The sequence below is a fragment of the Eulemur rufifrons genome, chromosome 2 (assembly GCF_041146395.1).
Source record: "Eulemur rufifrons isolate Redbay chromosome 2, OSU_ERuf_1, whole genome shotgun sequence".
NCBI classification, from domain to species: domain Eukaryota; kingdom Metazoa; phylum Chordata; class Mammalia; order Primates; family Lemuridae; genus Eulemur; species Eulemur rufifrons.
Genome location: NC_090984.1, coordinates 73337243 through 73358967, shown reverse-complemented (window position 1 = coordinate 73358967; position 21725 = coordinate 73337243). Strand labels below are relative to the sequence as shown.

Genomic DNA, 21725 nt, shown 5'->3' with positions numbered 1-21725 from the left:
AGGGGAAAAACAAAGAGAGAGGGTAATGCCTTATGCTAATGGCTTTATAACTTCTGAATGTACAGCTGTAGTTTAAAAATAAATCCACATAAATAACAGCACATGAGCTCTTATTTTACATGTGTTATTAAGATATGTAAATAGTCTTAAAATCTATAACATACTAAACTATTCAAGATAAAAACCAAAACTAGTTATTTTTAAATCAAATAAAATATGTGTTAATGGCCCCGTACTTCCTGAATATATCATACAACTATAAAGTAGTAAAATGTTTTCTTATATGACATTTCTCATATGCCACAAAAAAGAGTGGCCATTAACATAAGAGTAAATTTTGTGTGACATCAAACAAATCTGCAAGGGAGACACATGACATACAAAAAGATCTCAGATTTTTACTTGATTTATTCAAGTAAACTAGCTGAGGAGTTCAAGTGAGATAAAGAAAAAAACATTATAAAAGAGAATCTGAATGGGAACATTAGAGGTTTTCCAGAAGTGCTTTTTGAGTTTTCTTGAATAAAGGACGAAAATAACACTATAGATAATCAAATGACTGTGCCATGTACTTCTCTGGAAGGACCCCCTAAAAATCCACCCTGCTCTACAATTTTCACCCTTCAATCTCCTCTCTTCAGAGTTCCAGACACAAATAACATGGCCCACAGCTTTGAGTAGAACTTAAGGTTAGCATCTCATTCTTGTTCTGTTTAGGAAGAATTCTAAACCCTTTAGTTGAGTAAGTTTAGGGAAAAAAATAAAATATGCCAAATTCTTAATAAAACTCAGGAAGTTGGAATCTTGAAAATATTCTTACTAGGAACATAAGTAGCATAAATGTATTTTTTTCAATATGACAACATACACTCCACTATGTAAATTACAGAATGTTAGTTTTACATCTCATTACTTGATATACCTGAGTATCTGTTTGTAGCTTGAAAACATAAGATTGTTTTCAAACATACAGAAAAAATGGAGGGGAAGTAGGGAGTAGGAAAAAGTCAATAAATCCTAAGAGTAGTATCAATTATTTCATTCTTATGATTAGAATCGAGTTTCAATTAAACTTATTTTTTAAGATGTATTCATCTCTGTGAAAATACACACACCAGTTAATCTAGGTATTAAAGATACTCCATCAAAGCTGGGCATGGTGGTTCACACCTGTAATCTCACACTTTGGGAGGCTGATGCAGGAGGATTACTTGAGGCCATGAGTTCAAGACCAGCCCAGGCAACACAGCAAAACCCTGTCTCAACAAAAAATTTAAAAAATTAGCCAGGCATGGTGGCGCATGCCTGTAATTGTGGCTACTGGGGAGGCTGAGGTGGGAGGATCGCTTGCACCTAGGAGTTGGAGGCTGTAGTGAGCTATGATCATGACACTGCACTCCAGCCTAGATAACAGAGTGAGACTCTACCTCTAAAAAATAACAAAAATTTAAAAATTAAAAAAATAAAAAGATATTCAGTCAATACATATAACTTTAACTATCTGTCCAATTTCTCAAGCTCTTTCCAATCTCTTCTTCCCAAAAGAAGCAGATTGCAGACTAAAGAGAAAAGGTAAAACCCATTATCATTTTTCTTTGTTAAACACCTAGGCTAAAATACAGAGAAGAAAAAAGGACATACAGAATGTTGATATATATGCTACAAATTTGTAAGTCTTCAAGGAGCATTTGAAAGTGTTGCCAATGGCTGGTCCGAAGGTAGTGAGTTATCTCACTTGATTGTTCACAGTCAGTTACAGATTGAACTCCTTGTTCTACTACTTTCCCCCCTGCTCACTACTGCACTTGACTAGTCAAAAAAAAAAAAAAAAAAAGAGAGAAAGTGTTGCCAAATACATTATGAAAATAAAAACTGAAAAATTAAAAGTTCTCAAATTTCAGAGTTAGTATAAAATTCTAGCCAACTCAATCATTAAAATCAGTAGAGCCATTTACCTTGATGTGATTTTCTTTATCATTTAGAACTTGTTCTGCATGTACTTTGGAGTCTTCAAATGTTACTTTCTGTTTATTAAGTTCATTGACTTGTTCTTTCCATACTTCAGCTTCTTGTAAAAGCTGAAAATGAAACCAAAAAATGCAACTCATTTTATCATACTTATGTATGTGTAGATGCACTTATTTATATATCTGAGTGAATCATTAGAAGATATTAAGAGGGTACTGTGCTGCTAATTACATTAAAAAAAGAAAGAAAAACATGGCTCCTGCTTTCAAAGAACTTTCAAAATAGGGGTAGTATAAAATAATAGACACTTAAACATTCTTTAACTAATTTACATAATATATTTAGATCAAATAAAAGGTTTTCTGAGACATACATATCTGTTACATCTGGTCATTTCTTACCACTCCTTATATCTCATATACCATGCCATACCTTACTTGCATTAAAACTTATTTTTTAAATCATTGTGCTGTTTTTAGTTAAGATATATAACCCTTAGAAATACTATTAATCTATAACAGATCAGATTCTGCACAAACAATATTCTACTATATATAATTTCAGAGGAAAGAAAAGATTTTCTGAACATGATACAAAAAGTAGAAGATCATTATAAAAGAATTTCATAAAGCTTAAAAGCCTCACAAATAAAAATATAACACAAACAAAATGAAAAACTGAATAACCAGAAAGAAATTCTTATAACATATGTAGCAAAGGGTTAATAAACTTAGCATTCAAAGAGCTCTTAAAAGTCAGTAAGAAAAACAGGAAAAAAAAAAAAAAAGACTGAACAGGCAATTCACAAAAGAAATGGGCCATGTATGTGAAAAAAGTCCAAATTTATTTAGGTCTTTAAAACTATCAAACAGTAGGCCGGGCGTGGTGGCTCATGCCTGTAATCCTAGCACTCTGGGAGGCCGAGGCGGGAGGATCACTCGAGGTCAGGAGTTCGAGACCAGTCTGAGCAAGAGTGAGACTCCGTCTCTACTAAAAATAGAAAGAAATTATATGGACAACTAAAATATATATATATAAAAAATTAGCCAGGCATGGTGGCACATGCCTGTAGTCCCAGCTACTCGGGAGGCTGAGGCAGTAGGATCGCTTAAGCCCAGGAGTTTGAGGTTGCTGTGAGCTAGGCTGACGCCACGGCACTCACTCTAGCCCGGGCAACAGAGTGAGACTCTGTCTCAAAAAAAAAAAAAAAAAAAAAAAAAAAACTATCAAAGAGTAATTACTGGATTTCTCTGCAAAACTTAAGGCTTCATTAATTCATTAGCATATTTCTACCACATGAAAAATGAATCCTTTTTTTTGCATATATAATAGATCAGATGATACTGACAGGTAAAAACAAATGAGGATTTAAGAAAAATTTGGATTTGGTGATTAGGTGGTCTCTAGTGAGTAAAGAGATTATGTACACAGTATACAGTTTTAAAAGGCTAGAAGGAGTGTATTAGAACACGGAATCAATGAATACAGAATAGTTTGTTTCAAGAACTTTGGTGATTAAAAAAGAGTTAAATGAAAGCAGGTGTAAAGAATAAGATGATCTAGGTGAAAGGCATAAACCCACAAGGAAAAAAGAGAATAGGAGATGAGGCAAAAGATAATTGTAGAAGTAGAAAGTGGAAAGAACTGGAAGTGTAGTAAAAGACTTAGCAGACCAGAGAAAGCTGAAATCTAAGCCACAAGATGGGAAAGCCCAAAAGCAGGTTGATTTGATACAATATAAAAGACTTCTGATTTCAAGGGACAAGTAATTAGAAGTATAAGTGGGATTCAAAAAAGGAGGACTGATCAAATATCTATATAAAAAGCATGTAGAAAGTCACCCATGTTCTCCCAGAACATACATACATATATACACATTCTTATTCTCATTCTCTTTCTCTCATTCATTCTTTTACACACACACACATATGCACGCACAGTGGCTAAAAGTTAGGGGTTATTCTTTGGAGAGGTGGAACCTGAGACTCTGGAACTTCTGGCCTAGGTGAAGGTGGGAGTAACATATTGAAAATACAAAAGTATTAAAGGAAAGTGTACTTACTGAACAGTGAGATACCAGCACTCCTTATCTCACTGAGCTGCAAGGCTGTTGGCAAACAGACTTACACCTCCCAAATAGGAACTGTGGAGGGCTCCTCCCCATGGAAATGATCTTTAAATACCAACAACTGGGAATCTTCCAATTAGAAACACCCTAGCCAAATTATCCTACAGAAAAGCCCACGAGTAATACACATGGAGCTTCAAATTATATTTGAGAGCTTCATTATTATACAAGCAGAAAGCTATGAATCACCAAACACCTGAAAATAGACTCTTTTAATAAGACATAGACCAAAACAGAAAATAAAGGAACTCAAAGGAAAAACGAAACTCAGGGAACTGAAAAAACCCACAATATTCTCAGCAAGAAAACGGCATAATCAAAACAAACAAGAATTCCTACAAGAGAAAAATAGAGAAAAAAATGAACAAAAGTTTCATGGAGACAAAATAAAGACATTTTCAAATAATTATCATATAAATTGTCCACAAAAAATGTATAAAATAATACAAATAAATTACCCAGAACTGAATCAATAGCAGAAGTTTCCACACTGAAAGTGTCTAACACAATATATGAAAAAGACCCACACGAAGGCACTCATCATGTAATTTCAGGGAACTGGAAACAATGAAAAGATATTAAAAGCTTCCAGGGAGAAAAAGAAGGAATCACACAAAAGGTTCAATAATCTGAATAACATTTGACTTCTCAAAAGCAATATTGGAAAATGAAGACAATGGAGCAGTAACGTCAAAATTTTAAGGGGGGAAAAGTCAACTCAGAAGATACCCAACCAAAATAACAATAAGTATGAGAGAAAAAGAAGACATTTTCAGGCATGCAAGTTCTAAAAAAAATTATGTCCTATATCTCTTTCTCAGGAAAATAATCAAAAGAATTAACCACAAAAGAGCTTGTCTTAGATATAAGAAATAGATTCAACACAGGAGAAAGACAAGGGAAATCCTCAGGACAGAGGTGAAGTGAAATCTCAGGACAGCAGAATGTTTAACAGACCTGCAGAACAAGTTCTTATTGGACCAGGAGGATGGAAGGCCCCGGAAGAACTGCTCCAAGAAAAAAAAATGAAATGAACAGATTAACCAAAGCATTTGAAGGCATGAGTAAGATACTTATAAATCTGGAAGAGAGTACCCAGATGAATTACAGATAGGTATAGAGGAAATAAAACAACTCTAGAAAAAAATAAAATGTTGGGTAAGACAGAATATGTAATCAGAGCACCACCATGTGGCTCAGATGTGAGTAAAATTTAGTTATATTTAAAAGTAATATTATATAATAATGTAATGCTGAAAAAATTTCTCACTGAAAAAATATAACTATATTGGGAAACCAGAAGAGGAAATATATGTGGGGGTGTGGGAGTGTCTATATATGTTGAGGAGGAAGAAAGTAAAGGTGAAATCCTCATTTGATCTGTCAGCAGAATGACTTCTCTATTTAGGCCCCAGATCTATAACTTCAATAACCCTCATGGGTATTCTCCGTCCCCCTTCACTCTGGCTTTGAGAAGCTGGTGCTAAATGCTATTTGCTGCAATTTTTATAGTGTATGTAATACTTTAACCAATATCATATTGATTTTTTAAAACTCAATAGCTCTTTTTCTTATATTCTCCTTAAATACAAAAGCCTTACCAATTCATCTTATTTAAAATGCTGAATGCCCTGGCTTACTTTCCCTGCCTGGGGGAAGACAGTGCAGAAGTATACACTTTTGTATCTTACACAAAATAGACACCTAAGTATATGTGGGAGATTGTTCTGCTCCTGTGTTCTCCAGGGAAAGCCTACTCTTGCCCCTAACATGCATCAGTCATTAATATGCCCAGAACATTTATAATTACATATTCACAACATGAAGAGTCCCTACAGAGCAGCTGCCCCCAACCTTTTCGGCACCAGGGACTGGTTTCATTGAAGACAATTTTTCTACAAAATAGGGGGTGGGGAGGTGCAGTGTCAAGCTAACTCTATGAGGAACTGCTGTGAATACAGATGAAGCTATGAAGCTTCACCTGGTTCCTAAGAGGCCATGGAGGACCAGTACCAGTCCGCAGCCTGGGGGTTGGGGACCGCAGCTATCGAGTACAAACCTGTTTCTGGCTTTCCTGAAGTTGGGAATTTTCATTCAAAGCATCTTTTTTTGCTATCTTAAGCCGTTCTTCATTCATTTGAAATATCTTAAAAGTTGTTTTGGCCTAAGTAAAAGAAAAAAGATCAAGTTGATAACAATTAATTTAATTTAATGCATAGCTCATCTTTACACATATTCCCCAGAACATGGAATTAAACGAAGACAAAAACATGCCAATATTAACAGCAGAGGCAGTATGACATAACAGAAAAAAGGCTGGCATAAAATCAGGATATAGTCCTATCTCTGTCACTAACTTGCCATGTGACCTTGGACAAATGATTTAACCTCTATGTACTATGCAACAAATTTTAACTATTTATTCTGCATCTCCCCTACTAAAATTTCAACTTCATGGGGACATTTTTTTCTATTAATGTTAAGTACCAAGCACCTTCAACAGTGCTAGTATATACCAATAGCTCAATAAATACTTATCCAGTGAAAAAAATGAACTTTTCTAAAGTACCTCATGTAAAGAAAATATCTATCATGGATCCTTTATATCTCAAATCCTAATATTATATCTTATTCCTTAAAAATAAAAAATAGCAGTAAAATTCAAATGATTTTCAAAAGCAACAGATATATTAGACTAATTCAACTTACTTCAGCTACTTGTGATTTGAGGGATTTTGATTCATCTTCAAGGGACTGTATTGTTTTTGAAATATCTGCCATCTGGAAAGATAGTATCAGACAATAAACAAGTATTTACTAACCTCCTCCAGTTTCCAAGATGCCATATATATTAGATACATGTTAACCTAACATTTTTGCTCCATACATAAGGGCCCAAATTGGAAAAGCTTCTCAGTTTATTTAGTCATATGCTTAAAGGGATTTTATACAAAAGTTATGTAACAATAGTATCTCACCTCAACTTTAATATTTCATAACATTTAAGTTATATAGGCTCAAGATAAGTTTACCAACATCATATCTTACTAAATAATTTCACATACATCAAGATTTTCCTTAAGCCAAATTTTTTTTTTTCCTTTTAGCAGTTTTTAATGAAAGTTGTACATAAGATTATTTTATTCCTGCATCTTCTCAATTGTTTCTTCCTTGTACTTGCTCTTTTCCTTTCCTACTTGGCGAGATTTCGTTAAGCCAAATTTTAAAAAAGAAAATGTTACAATGTTCTTAACATATCTTTTAAGTAATTTAAAAAATCCACTAGGTATGTGACTATTCAACTGAAATTATTTATATGAGCTAATTCTATGTGCTACTTTATGGTATATATAGAAAACTTCTATAAGAATATGCAAGAAATTTAACATGGTAATATCTAGAAGGAAGTGAAGGGTGGATCTGGAAAATTTTGCTCTCCACTTTACAACCTTCTGTATTCTTTGCATTTTTTATAGTGCATACCATATTGATTTTTAAAAACTCAACAGCTCTTTTTCTTATATTCTCCTAAATACAAAAGCCTTACCAATTCATCTTGTTCAGCATATTTAGATTTCTCTTCTTTTAATTCTTTTTCTAGACAGCGTATTTCATCCTCAAGTTTAGATTTGAACCTGTTCAGCTTTTCATAGGTTGCCTAAAAGAGAAAAGCAACTTTATACAATAGACATGGGAATTTGGGGTTAGGGCAATCAGATGAGTATAATCAAATACGTGTACAAGTTAAATAAGTTTAGTTTATATATTTGCTCATTTTGATAATATTAAAATAACAGCATTTCTAGCAGGGGGCAGCAAACTGCTTCTATAAACAGCCAGAGAGTAAATATTTTAAGCTTATAGGCCATGTAGTCTGTTGCAACTACTCAACTATACTGTTGTAGTGAGAAAACAAAGACAATATCTAAATGCAAAATGAGCAGAGCTGTGTTTCAATAAAATTTTATTTACAAAAACAGGTGGAAATGCCCTAAGCACAGTTTGCCAACCTCTGCTCTAAAGCATTACAAAGGGAAAAAAAGGAGAAATAAATCTAATTTAATATGATTAAATACATAACAACATACAAAATAACTCAAAAAACAATCAAGATTGCTTCGTGGTTAGTATTCCACATTGAATTAAAACATCTTCTGTGACCTTTTTTTAATTTACATTGATTAGTTGTTGGATTATTCCAATTGAATTTTAAATATTATAATAAACATACCTCTGATATTTGTGATTCTTCAACAAACTTGTTTAAAAAAATAAACCAAAAGATTCAAAAAATTTAATGCAGGCAAAAATAAAAGCAGAACAAATACATATTATATTACATACAGTGGTTATAAAACTTGCTTATACAAATTACCCCATATTTGACTATTTCATTATAGGAATTCCCTGACATGAATCAAAATATTACCCTATTGGTTTGATTTTATCTACAGATTCAACTATCAAATTTTTAAAAAGTTATATAACATTATAGTTTGTATCTAATTATGATTACAATTCCTGAAAGGAAATACTGAGCTAAAAAAATTACTAAAATCAGAGAAAAATTTCCAAACTGTTCAACCCAGTGAAAAATTCAGCTAATTTTACTGCTATATTATATAAATGCATTGTCCTGAAAATAAATTGGTATATTCTATTTTATCCACACTACCATGCTTGAGTAAATGTCTTTGCTACCCAGTTTTTGCTCTTCTGTTAGCATGCCAAATGTGTTGTAAAATTCTTTTTATTTATCAAACTAATAAATTACTGCTGGGACAGTAGTTAAAACAGAGGGTCAACAAATAAAATATAAGAATTTCAATAAGTTTTTAAGGATTATAACAGGTAACAAATTAAGAAAGAAAAGATTAAGACATTTATTTTATTTGGAATCCAATTTATAACTTCCTTTGGACTCTACTAGAAAATTCTAAATCATGACAGATGCTTACAGACATCCGTGATTAAGACCGGCCAAGCTGAGCTAAACACATACACCAATGATAGAAGGTCTACTGTTTTCTACTTTCATGTTCACAGATACAGGCTTTTTCTTCTACGCATTGTCACTACTCTGTTTTTCACAATACTTTCACATCTAAAGAGTAGTAAGCCACGGCCATCACTTGCTCTCATCTGTCTTAGTTTAGCTAAATTACTAATTACCATACTTTCCTCCTTCCTTACAATTAGCCAAATCACACCTGATCCAACTGAGCACATCTTTCCAAACTCCTCATTCAGTGACATCATGTTGGTAGCCTGAAACTGGCCATGGTGGGAGTATTTACACCACACAACTCAGCAAATGCTACCAGTAAGGATTTCCTGCCTTTTAGAGAGCCAGTTGTTAAACACTGGCCAACACATCACTACTTAAAATGCAAACTTTTGGTATAATTCTAGTTAGCTCTTAAGATTCTGGGGATGAGGTTTTAGGCAAATACTGTCAAAATTTACACAATTTATTGTTGCCAAGTATTCCTAAATTTATGAAAATGAATCCTAGTTTTCCTATCTGGAGCAAACTGAGGCAAAAGACAAATGGCCACCTTAATGCATTTCCCAGGAATAAAGAACGAAGAAGAGCTTCTATATAGCTCTAAATTCCAGTGAACCTGAACATGCTTCACTCAAAATAAGTTAGCAACAAGAGCTCAAATTTTTATAATATTTTCTACTACCTACTAATGTTCTATTTCCTACATTTGAATTTTTTTTAAGTTTTAATATCTACACTCTTTCACATTTCTTTCAAATACTTATTAAAAGTTTTGAGAAGATATATTACTTTTAAAGTTTCTGTTATTTACTAAGAATCTTTTCTCCAGCTTTTGCAACTATATCATTTGTTTTTTTTACCTCCAAACTTTGTGCTTCTGTTGACTCATTCTCAAAGCTGGCATCCTTTAAAGATGACTCTAAGCCTTCATACTGAAACAAAGCAACACCATAAATAAAAACTCTATACATTTTCTTCTGAATTTTATCTGGATAGATGCCTAAGAAGCAGACAGAATCCATTTCTATGTGTACATTAAATTTACTTGGATTTACTTAGCTTTAAGTTCTTCAAATCTGACCACTATAACAAACAAAACCAGAGCAGCTAAAACATCACAAACCACTAGCTCAGACAACAAATGGCAGAACTTCACCCTTAAACTAAGAAAGTTGTCCAAAACCTGCTTCTCAGAGAACACAGGACTATAACTCATATTCTTTACTTAAAGGAGGTGAAAATTCTAATGGCATGGTTGTACTAAAATTATCCAAAGGTTTACGCAAAATGTATATTTTCATGTAAGCTGTCTATTATCCCCCCTAACAACTAAACCTCTTCCTTAAGGCTGTTCATTAAAGAGAAATTTATAGTAACAGGGCATCAGAAATTTTCACTTTAAATTCACACCATACAACAAATAAAGCAAGTAGGGAATATAGAATCTTTAAAAGATAGAAAATAACCATCTACATAATGCTGTAAGAGTTGGCAAGGCCAGGTGCAGTGGCTCATGTCTGTAATCCAAGCACTTTGGGAGGCTGAGGCGGGAGGATCGCTACAGGCCAGGAGTTTAAGACCAGCCTGGGCAGCACACTGAGAAGCCATCTCTACTAAAAATAGAAAAATTGGCTGGGCATGGTGAAATGTGCCTGGAGTTCCAGCTACTCGAGAGGCTAAGGCAGGAGGATCGCTTGAGCCCAGGAGTTTAAGGATGTAGTGAGCTATAATGATGCTACTGTACTCTAGCCTGGGCAACACAGTGAGACCCTGTCTCAAATAAAAAAAAAAAAGGTCGGGGTGGGGGGTGGGGGGGGGCGTTGCAAAATGCGCTTATTTCAATGCTTCAAAAAAAGTAATTAAACCAAAGACGAAGTGTTATGGATCAATGTTCCTGCTTAGAACAAGAAGAGCCAGACAAAAATGCCCAAAAAGCAGGATCTGTCTGAAAGCCTCAGAGAGCTATCAAAACAGTGAGACTCTGTGAGAGATGAGGGAATCTCCAGGAAAGCAAGTCCAGCATTTGACATTTCTTTCCCTCCTCCAAAAGTAGAGGCTGATAGGCTGAGAACTTGAGCAAAGATTTCAGGAGAATCAGCAGACAAAACATGGAGTTGGAGTTCAGGACCTGCCGGGTTGGATAAGCCATGAGCTTAGGCTTTAAGATGGGACCCTGTGCTTGGCTGAACAATGACCCCTCTAAAGATATTGATGTTCTACTCCCCAGGATTTCCAGATGTGATTAAGGATCTTGAGGTGGGAAGAGTACCCAAGATTACTCTGGTGAGCCCAATATAATACCAAAGGTCCTTGTAAGAGGGAAGAGAAGGTGATGTGAAGATGGGAGCAGAAATTGGGGTGGTGCAGCTATGAGCCAAGGAATGCTGGCAGCCTCTAGAATTTGGAGGAGGCAAGGAACAGATTCTCCCCTGGAGCCTGCATAAGAAAATAGATTTGCTAATATCTTAATTTTAGCCCATAAAACTGGTTTTAGACTTCTGACCTTCAAAGTTATAAGAGATAAATGTGTTTTTCATACTACTAAATTTGTGGTACTCTGTTACAGCAGCAACAGGAAACTAATACCCACACCAACCAAAACTGGCTACCTTATGACAAAGCCTAAACCAGAAACAGAGTAATCCTTTGAACTGAGGCCCAATTTACAAACATCTCAATCTGTTATTAAAGTAATCTGATCCCCGAACAAAGAAAAGTCCAGCACCAGATGGCTTCATGGCTGAATCCTACCAAACTTTCATAGTATTATTAGCAATACCTCTTAAAGTCTTCTAAAAAATAGAGGTGGAGAGAATATTTCCTAACACATTTAAGGGACCAGCATCACCCCTGATACCTAGCCCAGACAAAAACACGACAAGAAAAAAACAAACTACAGGTCAAATCTTTGATGAACACTAACGCAAAAATCCTCAATAAAATATTAGTAAATTGAATTCAACAACACATGAAGAAGATTATATATCATGATCAAGTGGGATTTATCTATGGCATGCAAGGCTGGTTCAATATATGCAAATCAATCAATCTGATACATCACATTAACAGACTGAAAGACAAAAACCACATGATCATATCAAATGACACAGAAAAAGCATCTGACAAAGTTCAACATCCTTTTTTTTCTTTTTTCAGTTTTTTAAATTTTAAATTAAAGAACTCTTTATTTTAATTTAAAGTTCTTTTTTAAAAAAAAAATGTCAGAGTATTACAGGGGTACCAACACTTTGGTTATGTAAATTGCCTTTGCACCAACTGAGTCAGAGCTACAAGTGTGCCCATCCCCCAAACAGCACCTACTACATCCGTTAGGTGTGAATTTACTCATTCCCTCCTCCCCCCTCCCACCTGCCTGACACTGTATGAATGTTATTTCCCATACGTGCACATTAGTATTGATCTATTAGTGCTTGTTTTTTTTTAAGAGACTAGGTCCCACTGTGTTGCCCAGGTAGGACTGGAACTCCTGGGCTCAAGCAATCCTCCCACCTCAGTCTCCCAAGTAGCTGGGACTACAGGTATGTTCCACCACAGCCAGCTCAACATCCTTTCTTGATTAAAAACTCTAACAGTTTAGGTATAGAAGGAAAGTTCCTCAACATAATAAAGATCATTTATGAAAAACTGACAGCTAACATCATAATCAATGGGGAGAAACTGAAAGCTTTTCCCCTAAGATCAGGTACAAAGCAAGGATGCCCACTCTCGCCACTTCTATTCAATGTGTTACTGGAATTACTATCAAGAGCAATTGGACCAAAAAAAGAAAAAGAAAAAGAAATAAAAGATATCCAAATCAGAAAGGAAGAGGTAAAATTATCTCTATTTGCAGATGACAAGATCCTATACATAGAAAATTCGAAAGACGTCACCAAAAAACTTAGATTAATAAATAAATTCAGTAAAGTTCTAAGATATAAAATCAATATACAAAAACTTGTGCCATTTTTATACTTAGATAATGACCTAACTGAAAAAGAAATCATGAAAACAATCTCATTTATGATAACATCAAAAAAATAAAATAAAATATTTAATAAATTTAACCAATGAGAGGTATACTGAAAACTATAAAACACTGATGAAAGAAATTGAAGGGGACACAAATAACTGGAAAGATATTCAATGTTCAAGGATCAAAAGAATTAATATTTTTAAAATGTCCACACTAGCCACAGCAACATATAGATTCAATGTAATCTATACCACAATTCCAATGGCATTCTCACAGAAATAAAAAAAAACCTCCTAAAACTCATATTGAACCACAAAAGATCCCAAATAGTCAAAGCAATCCCGAAGGGAAAAAAAACAAAAAACAAAGTTGGCGGCATCATACCTCCTGATTTAAAATTATATTACAAAGCTATAGTAATCAAAACAGTATGGTACTGGCATAAAAACAGATACAAAGGAGCCAAGAGCAGTGGCACACACCTATAATCATAGTTACTTGGGAGCCTGAGGCAAGAGGATCACTTGAGCCCAGGAGTTCAAAACCAGCCTGGGCAACATAGCAAGACCCCATCTCAAATAAAAACAACAAAATAAAACAAAAAAATACAGATAGACCAGTGGAACATAATAGAGAGCCCAGAAATAAATCCAAAAACACATGGTCAACTAATTTTTAATAAAGGCACCAAGAAGACATAATAGGGAAATGATAATCTCTTCAATAAATGGTGCCAGGAAAACTGTATTTTCATGCAAAAAAAATGAAATTGAACGCTTATTTTATACCATACACAGAAATCAACTCAAAATGGATAAAAGACCTAAATAGAATACCTGAAACTATAAAACTAAAAAAATAGGGGAAAAACTCCTTGCCACTGGCCTTAGCAATAATTTCTTGACTATCACACCAAAAACTTAGGCTACAAAAGCAAAAATAAATAAAAGGACTCCATCAAACTAAAAAGCTTCTGCACAGCAAAGGAAACAATCAACAAAATGAGAAGGCAATCAACAGATTGGCAAAAAAATATATCAGGTAGAAGGTTAATATCAAAGATTTATGAAGAACTCATACAACACAATAGCAAGAAAACATATAACCTAACTTTAAAATGGGCAAAGGACTTGAACAGGCATTTCTCCAAAAATGACATAAAAATGGCCAACAGATAAATGAAAAGGTGCTCAACATCACTAATCATCGGGGAAATGCATGCAAATCAAAACCACAGTAAGTTATCACCTCATCCCTGTTAGGATAGTTATCAAAAAGACAAAAGATAACAAGTGTTTGCAAGAGTGTGAAGAAAAGGGAAACCTTGCACAATAAGTCCTCAATGTCCTCGATAGGTTCTTAGAAACTTTGACTTTAAGGGAAATGGCATAGAGCAGATCCTCCAATAACGTCCTTTCCTCCAACATTGTTTTGTTACATTGATGAGGAAAAAAAAATTGGTTTTGTCATACATTGTTTCACTTAAAGTCACAGTTTTCAAGAACCTATCAAAGATGTTAGGTGAGGACTTACTGTACAACTGGTAGGAATATAGACTGGTGCAGCCATTATGGAAAACAGTAAGGAGGTTCCTAAAGAAATTTAAAATAAAGACTACCATATCACCCAGCAATCCTTCTTCTGGGTATATGTACACAAAGGAAATGAAATCACCACCTCATAAAGACATCTGCATTCCCATGTTCATTGCAGCATAATTCACAATAGCCAAGATATAGAAACAACCTAGGTATCCATCAACGGACAAATGGATAAAGAAACTGCAGTATGTATTTACATGAAATATTATTCAACCATAAAAAAGGAGGAGATCTTGCCATCTACCACAACATAAATGAACCTGTAAGACATTTTGCTAAGTAAAATCAGCTAGATACAGAAAGAAAATCATTGCATGATCTCACTTAAATGTGGAACTTTTAAATACATATATTTTTTTCAAATACATATAAAGAATAAGCAGTGCTCAGGAAGGAGAAAATGGGGAAATGTAGGCCAAAGGATACAAAGTAGCAAACATGTAGGACGAATAAGTAAAAAGATTTAATGTGCAACACGAGGACTATAGTTAGTGTATTATAGTCAGGATTTTTGCTAAATCGGTACAATATAGTCATTATAGCTGCTCTTGGTTTGGGGGGATGGGTAACTGTGAGACGTTCATTTGTTTCACTATAGTAATCATTTTACTATATATGTATCTTAAATATACATATAAAGTTTATTAAAAAAAAAAGAAAGTCAAATAAAATTTCTAAAGTCCATAGCCTAGCTACCTACAAAAAGCATTAGTAAATCCTCACTGGAGAAAAATAACATCACCCATAGCTTCAAAATTATCTCTACAATTTTTATTATACTATCACTGATACTCAATATAAAATAACCTGAGATTCAATAAGACAAGACTTCACTGAAAACCAATAAAAAAAATAAGCAATAGAGGCCGGGTGCGGTGGCTCACGCCTATAATCCTAGCACTCTGGGAGGCTGAGGCAGGCAGATCCTTTGAGCTCAGGAGTTCAAAACCAGCCTGAGAAAGAGCGAGACCCTGTCTCTACTAAAAAAAAAAAAAATAGAAAGAAATTAGCTGGACAGCCAAAAATATATAGAAAAAATTAGCCGGGCATGGTGGCACATGCCTGTAGTCCCAGCTACTTGGGAGGCTGAGGCAGAAAGATTGCTTGAGCCCAGGAGTTTGAGGTTACTGTGAGCTAGGCTGATGCTACGGCACTCTAGCCAGGGTGACAGAGCGGGACTCTGCCTCAAAAAAAAAATAAAAATAAAAATAAAAATAAGCAATAGAAATAGACTACTAGATAATGCAGATAATGGAGTTCTCAGTCAGATATCAAAATAAGCATAATATGTAAAAGGAACTAAAAAGTAATATTGTAATATAGAAAAAGAATACAAAACTGAAAAAGAGAATCAATGAAATTAAGATCTCAACAGATGGTTTAAAAGATGATTAAAGATAAATGAAGACAATTAGTAAAATGGAAGATAGATCAGAAGAATATATCCAGACTGAAGTGTGGACAAACAAAAAGATGAAATGTCTAGGAAAAAAACATAAGCAATATATGAGATATAATAAAAAGTTAAAATATACATATGTAAAGTCCCAGAAAAAAGAAAAACGGGACAAAAAATAATATTTGAAAAGGTAATGATCAAGAATATTCCAAAACTAATAAAAAACATTAAGCTATAGATTCTAAAAGCATCATGAACCCCAAGAAGAGTAAACAAAAGAAACCACACCTAGACAAATCATATTAACATGGCTACAAAGTAAAGACAGAGAAAATCATAAAAGTAGCCAGGAAGTTTCTTACAAAGTTAAACTATACCTGCCTTAATAACCCACCAATTCCAATACTAAGTATTTACTGACAAGAAATGAAAATTCACATCCACAAAAAAAAAAAAAACCTATAGAAGTATGTTCACAACCATTTTATTCGTAATATTAATAGCTAAGAACGAGAAATAACGATTCAATAAGTAAATGGATAAACAACTTGTGGTATATTGATACAATGCAAATTTACTTAGCAGAAAAAAAAAGAACTACAAATATATGCAACAACACAATGAACTTCAAAAAAATAATGCTGACTAAAAAGCCAAACACAAAAGAGTATGATTGCATTTATACAAACTTAGACAAAAAATAATCTATGGTGCCATGATAATTCAATGGGGAAAGAACAGTCTTTTCAATCAGAGGTATTGAGGGACAACTAGATGTCTACATGCAAAAGAATGAAGTTGGACCCCTACTTCACACCATATATAAAAATTAATTCAAAATGGTTCAAAGACATTAGAGCTAAATTTATAAAACTTTTACAAGGAAACACAGGTGTAAATCTTTGTGACCCTGGATTATGCAATGGTTTCTTAGATATGACACAAAAAGCACAAAAAGTAAAAACAAAAATAGATCAACTGAGCACCATCAAAATTAAAAACTTTTGGCCTGGCACAGTGGCTCACGCCTATAATCCTAGCACTCTGAGAGGCTGAGGTGGGAGGATCGCTTGAGCTCAGGAGTTCGAGAACAGCCTGCGCAAAAGCATGATCCTATCTCTACTAAAAATAGAAAAATTGGCCAGGCACTGTGGCAGTCACCTGTAGTCCCAGCTACTCGGGAGGCCGAGGCAGGAGGATCACTTGAGGCCAGGAGTTGGAGGTTACTGTGAGCTAGGCTGACACCATGGCACTCTACTCAGGATAACAAAGTGAGACTCTGTCTCAAAAAAAAAAGAAATTAAAAACTTTTATGCTTCAAAGGATGCCAGCAAGAAAGTGAGAAGACAATCCACAGAACGGGAAAAAATATTTGTTAATCACATATCTGATAAGGGGCTTATATCTAGAATATATAAAGTTAGAACTCAATAATAAAAAGACAAATAACCCAATTAAAAAATAGGCAAAGAAACTGAATACACTTTTCTCCAGAGAATGTAATATAAATGGCCAATAAACACACTAAAAGATGTTCAACATCATTAGTCTTCAGGGAAATGCAAATAAAAATCACAGTGAGAAACCACTTCACACCCATTAGGATGGCTATAATCAAAAAGACAGATAATAATAAGTGTTGGGAAGGATGTGGAGAAAATAGACCACTCACAAACTGCTAGTGGGAATGTAAAATAGTGTAACCACTGTGGAAAACAGTGTGTTAGTTTTTCAAAAAGTTAAACACAGATGCAGCAATTCCACTCCTAGGTATATACCCAAAAGAACTGGAAATATATGTCCATACAAAAACTTATACATAAATGTCATTAGCAGCAATACGTAAAATATCAAAAATGGAAACAACCCAAATTCCATCAACCGATAAATAGATATGTAAACTGTGTATGGAATATCATTTGGCAAAAAAAGAAATTAAGTACTGATAAATGCTACAACACGAATGAAAAAATAATTCTTTTGGGTAGAAGTGGAATTATTGTGTCTGTGTTTAATATTACACTAAGTGAAAAAAGCCAATCACAAAGAATTACACATTGTATGATTCCATTTATGTGAGATATCCACAAGAGGCAAATGTAAAGAAACAGAAAGTAGATAAGTTATCTAGGGTTTTGAAGTGGGGAAGATTGAGTGAAGAGTAACAGCTAAAAGGTTCAGGATTTCTTTTGGGGGGTAATAAAAATATTCAAGTAGTCAGGAAGTTTCTTATAAAGTTAAACTATACCTGCCCTAGTTGACTATTGTGATTGATGCACAACTCTGTGAACATACTAAAAGCTATTCATTAACATACTTTAAAATGGATGAATTATAGGGTATGTAGTTATATCTCAATAATAAAGCTGTTTAAAAAAATATATACCATTTATCAATACAATAGTTTCAAAAAACATCAGATACCTGGGAATAAATCTAAGAAAAGATGTGCAAGAGCATAACACAAAAACATGTAAAACAATAATGAGGCCAGGCAATGTGGCTCACACCTGTAATCCTAGCACTTTGGGAGGCCGAGGCAGGAGGATGGCTCGAGGTCAGGAGTTCGAGACCAGCCTGAGCAAGAGCGAGACCCCGTCTCTACTAAAAATAGAAAGACATGATCTGGACAGCTAAAAATATATGTAGAAAAAAAATTAGCTGGGCGTGGTGGCACATTCCTGTAGTCCCAGTTACTCAAGAGGCTGAGGCAAAAGGATTGCTTAAGCCCAGGAGTTTGAGGTTGCTGTGAGCTTGATGCCACGGCACTCTAGCCCAGGCAACAGAGCAAGACTGTGTCTCAAAAAAAAAAAAAAAAAAAACAAATAATGAGAGAATTTTTAAATAACATAGAGGAACGTAACATAGTCCATGGACAAGAACTGAACATTGTTACAATGTCAATTCTCTCCAAATTAATCTCTATATTCAAAGCAATCCCAATCAAACATCTAGGAGGCTGTGTGATGCATGTCGGTGTGGTTGTAAACTGACAAACTGATTTAAAATTTATATTTATATTAAAATTTAAAACTCATATGGAAACACAATCTTGAAGAACAAAAACCCTGAAGGTTTACATGTATGATATCAAAACTTGTTATTAAACTATGGCAAATAAAAAATCATGGTATTGGCACAAAAAACAAAAACACCAACAGAACAGAAGATATTATAGAGATAAACACATATTAATATATTCAGTCACTCAAGAAAATGACACTACAGAACAATGGGGAAAAGATGGTCTTTTCAATAAATGATATTGGGTAATTCGATATCCATATGAAAAAAATTGAATCTTGACACACACACATACCCCAATTACACCATCACAGATTCAGTTCCAGAAGGATTAAAGATTGTTATGGACTGAATTACATCTCCACAATTCATATGTTGAAGCCCTAAACCCAGAATGTGACTGTATTTGGAGACAGGACCTTTAAAGGGGTGATTAAGTTAAAATAAGGCTGTTAGGGTGGGTCCTAATCCAATCTGACTGATGTCCTTATAAAAAGAGAAAATTTGGACACACACAGAGACACCAGAAATGCACACATGAACAGAGGAAAGACCATGTGAGAACATAGCAAAAAGGTAGCCATCTGCAAGACAAAGAGAGAGGCCTCCGAAGAAACCAAACCTGTTAGCACCTTGATCTTGGACTTTGAATCTCCACTGAGAGAAAACAAATTTCTGTTGTTTAAGTCACCCAGTCTGTGGTATTTTGTTAAGGCAGTCCTAGCAAACTAATATAACAACTAAACAAGAAAAGTAAAAGAATAGATTTCTGAAATATAAGACAGAAAATGATCTTCATGTCCTAGGGTAGGCAAAAATTTCTTAAGAAACAAAAAGCAGTCATTATAAAGAAAAGATTGACAAATTAGACTATATTTAATTTAAAAACTTATGCTTACCAAGATACCATCTGAAATAAAAAGGCAAGCCACAGAGTAGATATTTGCAATACATATATCTGACAAAGGACTCATATCTAAAATACAGGATAAAACCTACATACCAAAAAGGAAAAAGACAACCATACCTTTAAAAATGTGAAAAAGACTTGAAAAGGCAACTTCACAAAAAGGATACCCAAATGGTCAATAAACATATGAAAATATGTTGAACCTCATTAGTCAGGGAAACACAAAGAGAAACCACAATTGAGACACCTACTACAATGGCTAGAATTAGTAAGATTGGTGATATGTTGAATAAGGAGCCAAAGAACTCTCATACTCTGCAAACAAGGCATTAATAACCTTAAGTTTACATAGAAGTACCTGCATTGAGTATAAAGTTCTCTGAACCTCACATGAACATTATTTTCAAAAATGTCTTACCTCTTTTTGAACAAGGCTAAATTTTTCAAGTAGTTTACATTTTTCCTCAATTAATCCAGAAAGCTTTATAGCAAGCTTTTTCTCTCTTCCTAAAAATATAAATCATTATCATGAGTTAATTATTTATTATATAATTTAAGATTATATACAATAATGAGATCTAAAGTAGAAAAAGGAGCTTACCCACATAAAGCCGGCTTCTAACCTGAAACAAATTTTTAATAAAAATTACATTAAAACAAATACACATTCAAGTAAACTAATTTATTTAACATTTACTGCCAACTTAAAAACAATGGGTTTCTCACGGCCTTAGTATAAATACAAGTTAGCCAAAAGTGTTCTATTTCCAACAAGAAAAACATTATGCGTTAAAAATCTCCCTATTGAAGACTGGAATTGTGTATTAGTACATTAAAAGCTCTGAAATAAGTTTACTGTAAAGACACCTGTTTAATTTCATTTAACCCATTGTTCCCCAAACATATTTGACCCTAAAACAGTTTCAAGAAATCCATTATCTGCCGGGCGCGGTGGCTCATGCCTGTAATCCTAGCACTCTGGGAGGCCGAGGTGGGCGGATCGTTTGAGCTCAGGAGTTCGAGACCAGCCTGAGCAAGAGCGAGACCCCACCTCTACTAAAAATAGAAAGAAATTATATGGACAGCTAAAAATATATATAGAAAAAATTAGCCGGGCATGGTGGCGCATGCCTGTAGTCCCAGCTACTCGGGAGGCTGAGACAGGAGGATCGCTTGAGCTCAGGAGTTTGAGGTTGCTGTGAGCTAGGCTGACGCCACGGCACTCACTCTAGCCTGGGCAACAGAGTGAGACTCTGTCTCAAAAAAAAAAAAAAAAAGAAATCCATTATCATCTCCCCATAATGCTAATATCCAAAATAAAACAGTCTGAGAAATGTTACCACAGGGCCATAGATCTGAATTAACTATTGAAGAAACAGTAAACCAAATCTTTTTCTTCTTTAACCTCTCTTTCTCAAATAATGAAGGTGGAAAAAAATCCATTTGTAAGAGGATCAGTTTTAGAGCTGCAATAACATAACCAAGTAGAAAATAAATGAGGACTTAAATCATCTACAGAATATATATAGAGATAAAATTAAAAAAATTAAAACACAAAGTATAGTAGAATGGGTAGAGGTGAAGAATAAATCAATGAACTAAAACAACAGAAAACCACAAAGAAATTGAAAAATAAAAGTTAAGAGATAAGAGAAGTCAAAAGTAGAAGGGCCAACATCTGAAAACTGATACCCCTAAATAGAAAAAAAAA

At 34.3% G+C, this 21725-nt stretch overlaps 1 protein-coding gene across 11 annotated transcripts in view; it reads right to left on the bottom strand.

Moving 5' to 3' along the window:
• MIA2 (MIA SH3 domain ER export factor 2) overlaps positions 1-21725 on the bottom strand; it is a 102659-nt gene that overhangs the window by 47570 nt on the left and 33364 nt on the right. For 6 of the 11 annotated variants that reach the window (XM_069486675.1, XM_069486683.1, XM_069486752.1 and 3 more), the window contains 7 exons: positions 20616-20637; positions 20433-20521; positions 9965-10036; positions 7644-7754; positions 6806-6877; positions 6156-6260; positions 1956-2078 (listed from right to left, as the gene is read on the bottom strand). In XM_069486675.1, the coding sequence (XP_069342776.1) occupies positions 1956-2078; positions 6156-6260; positions 6806-6877; positions 7644-7754; positions 9965-10036; positions 20433-20521; positions 20616-20637 (594 nt within the window). Of the gene's footprint in view, positions 1-1955; positions 2079-6155; positions 6261-6805; positions 6878-7643; positions 7755-8327; positions 8355-9943; positions 10037-20432; positions 20522-20615; positions 20638-21725 lie in introns of all 11 variants that reach the window. The other 5 variants (XM_069486667.1, XM_069486723.1, XM_069486760.1 and 2 more) reach the window with 2 other exon arrangements.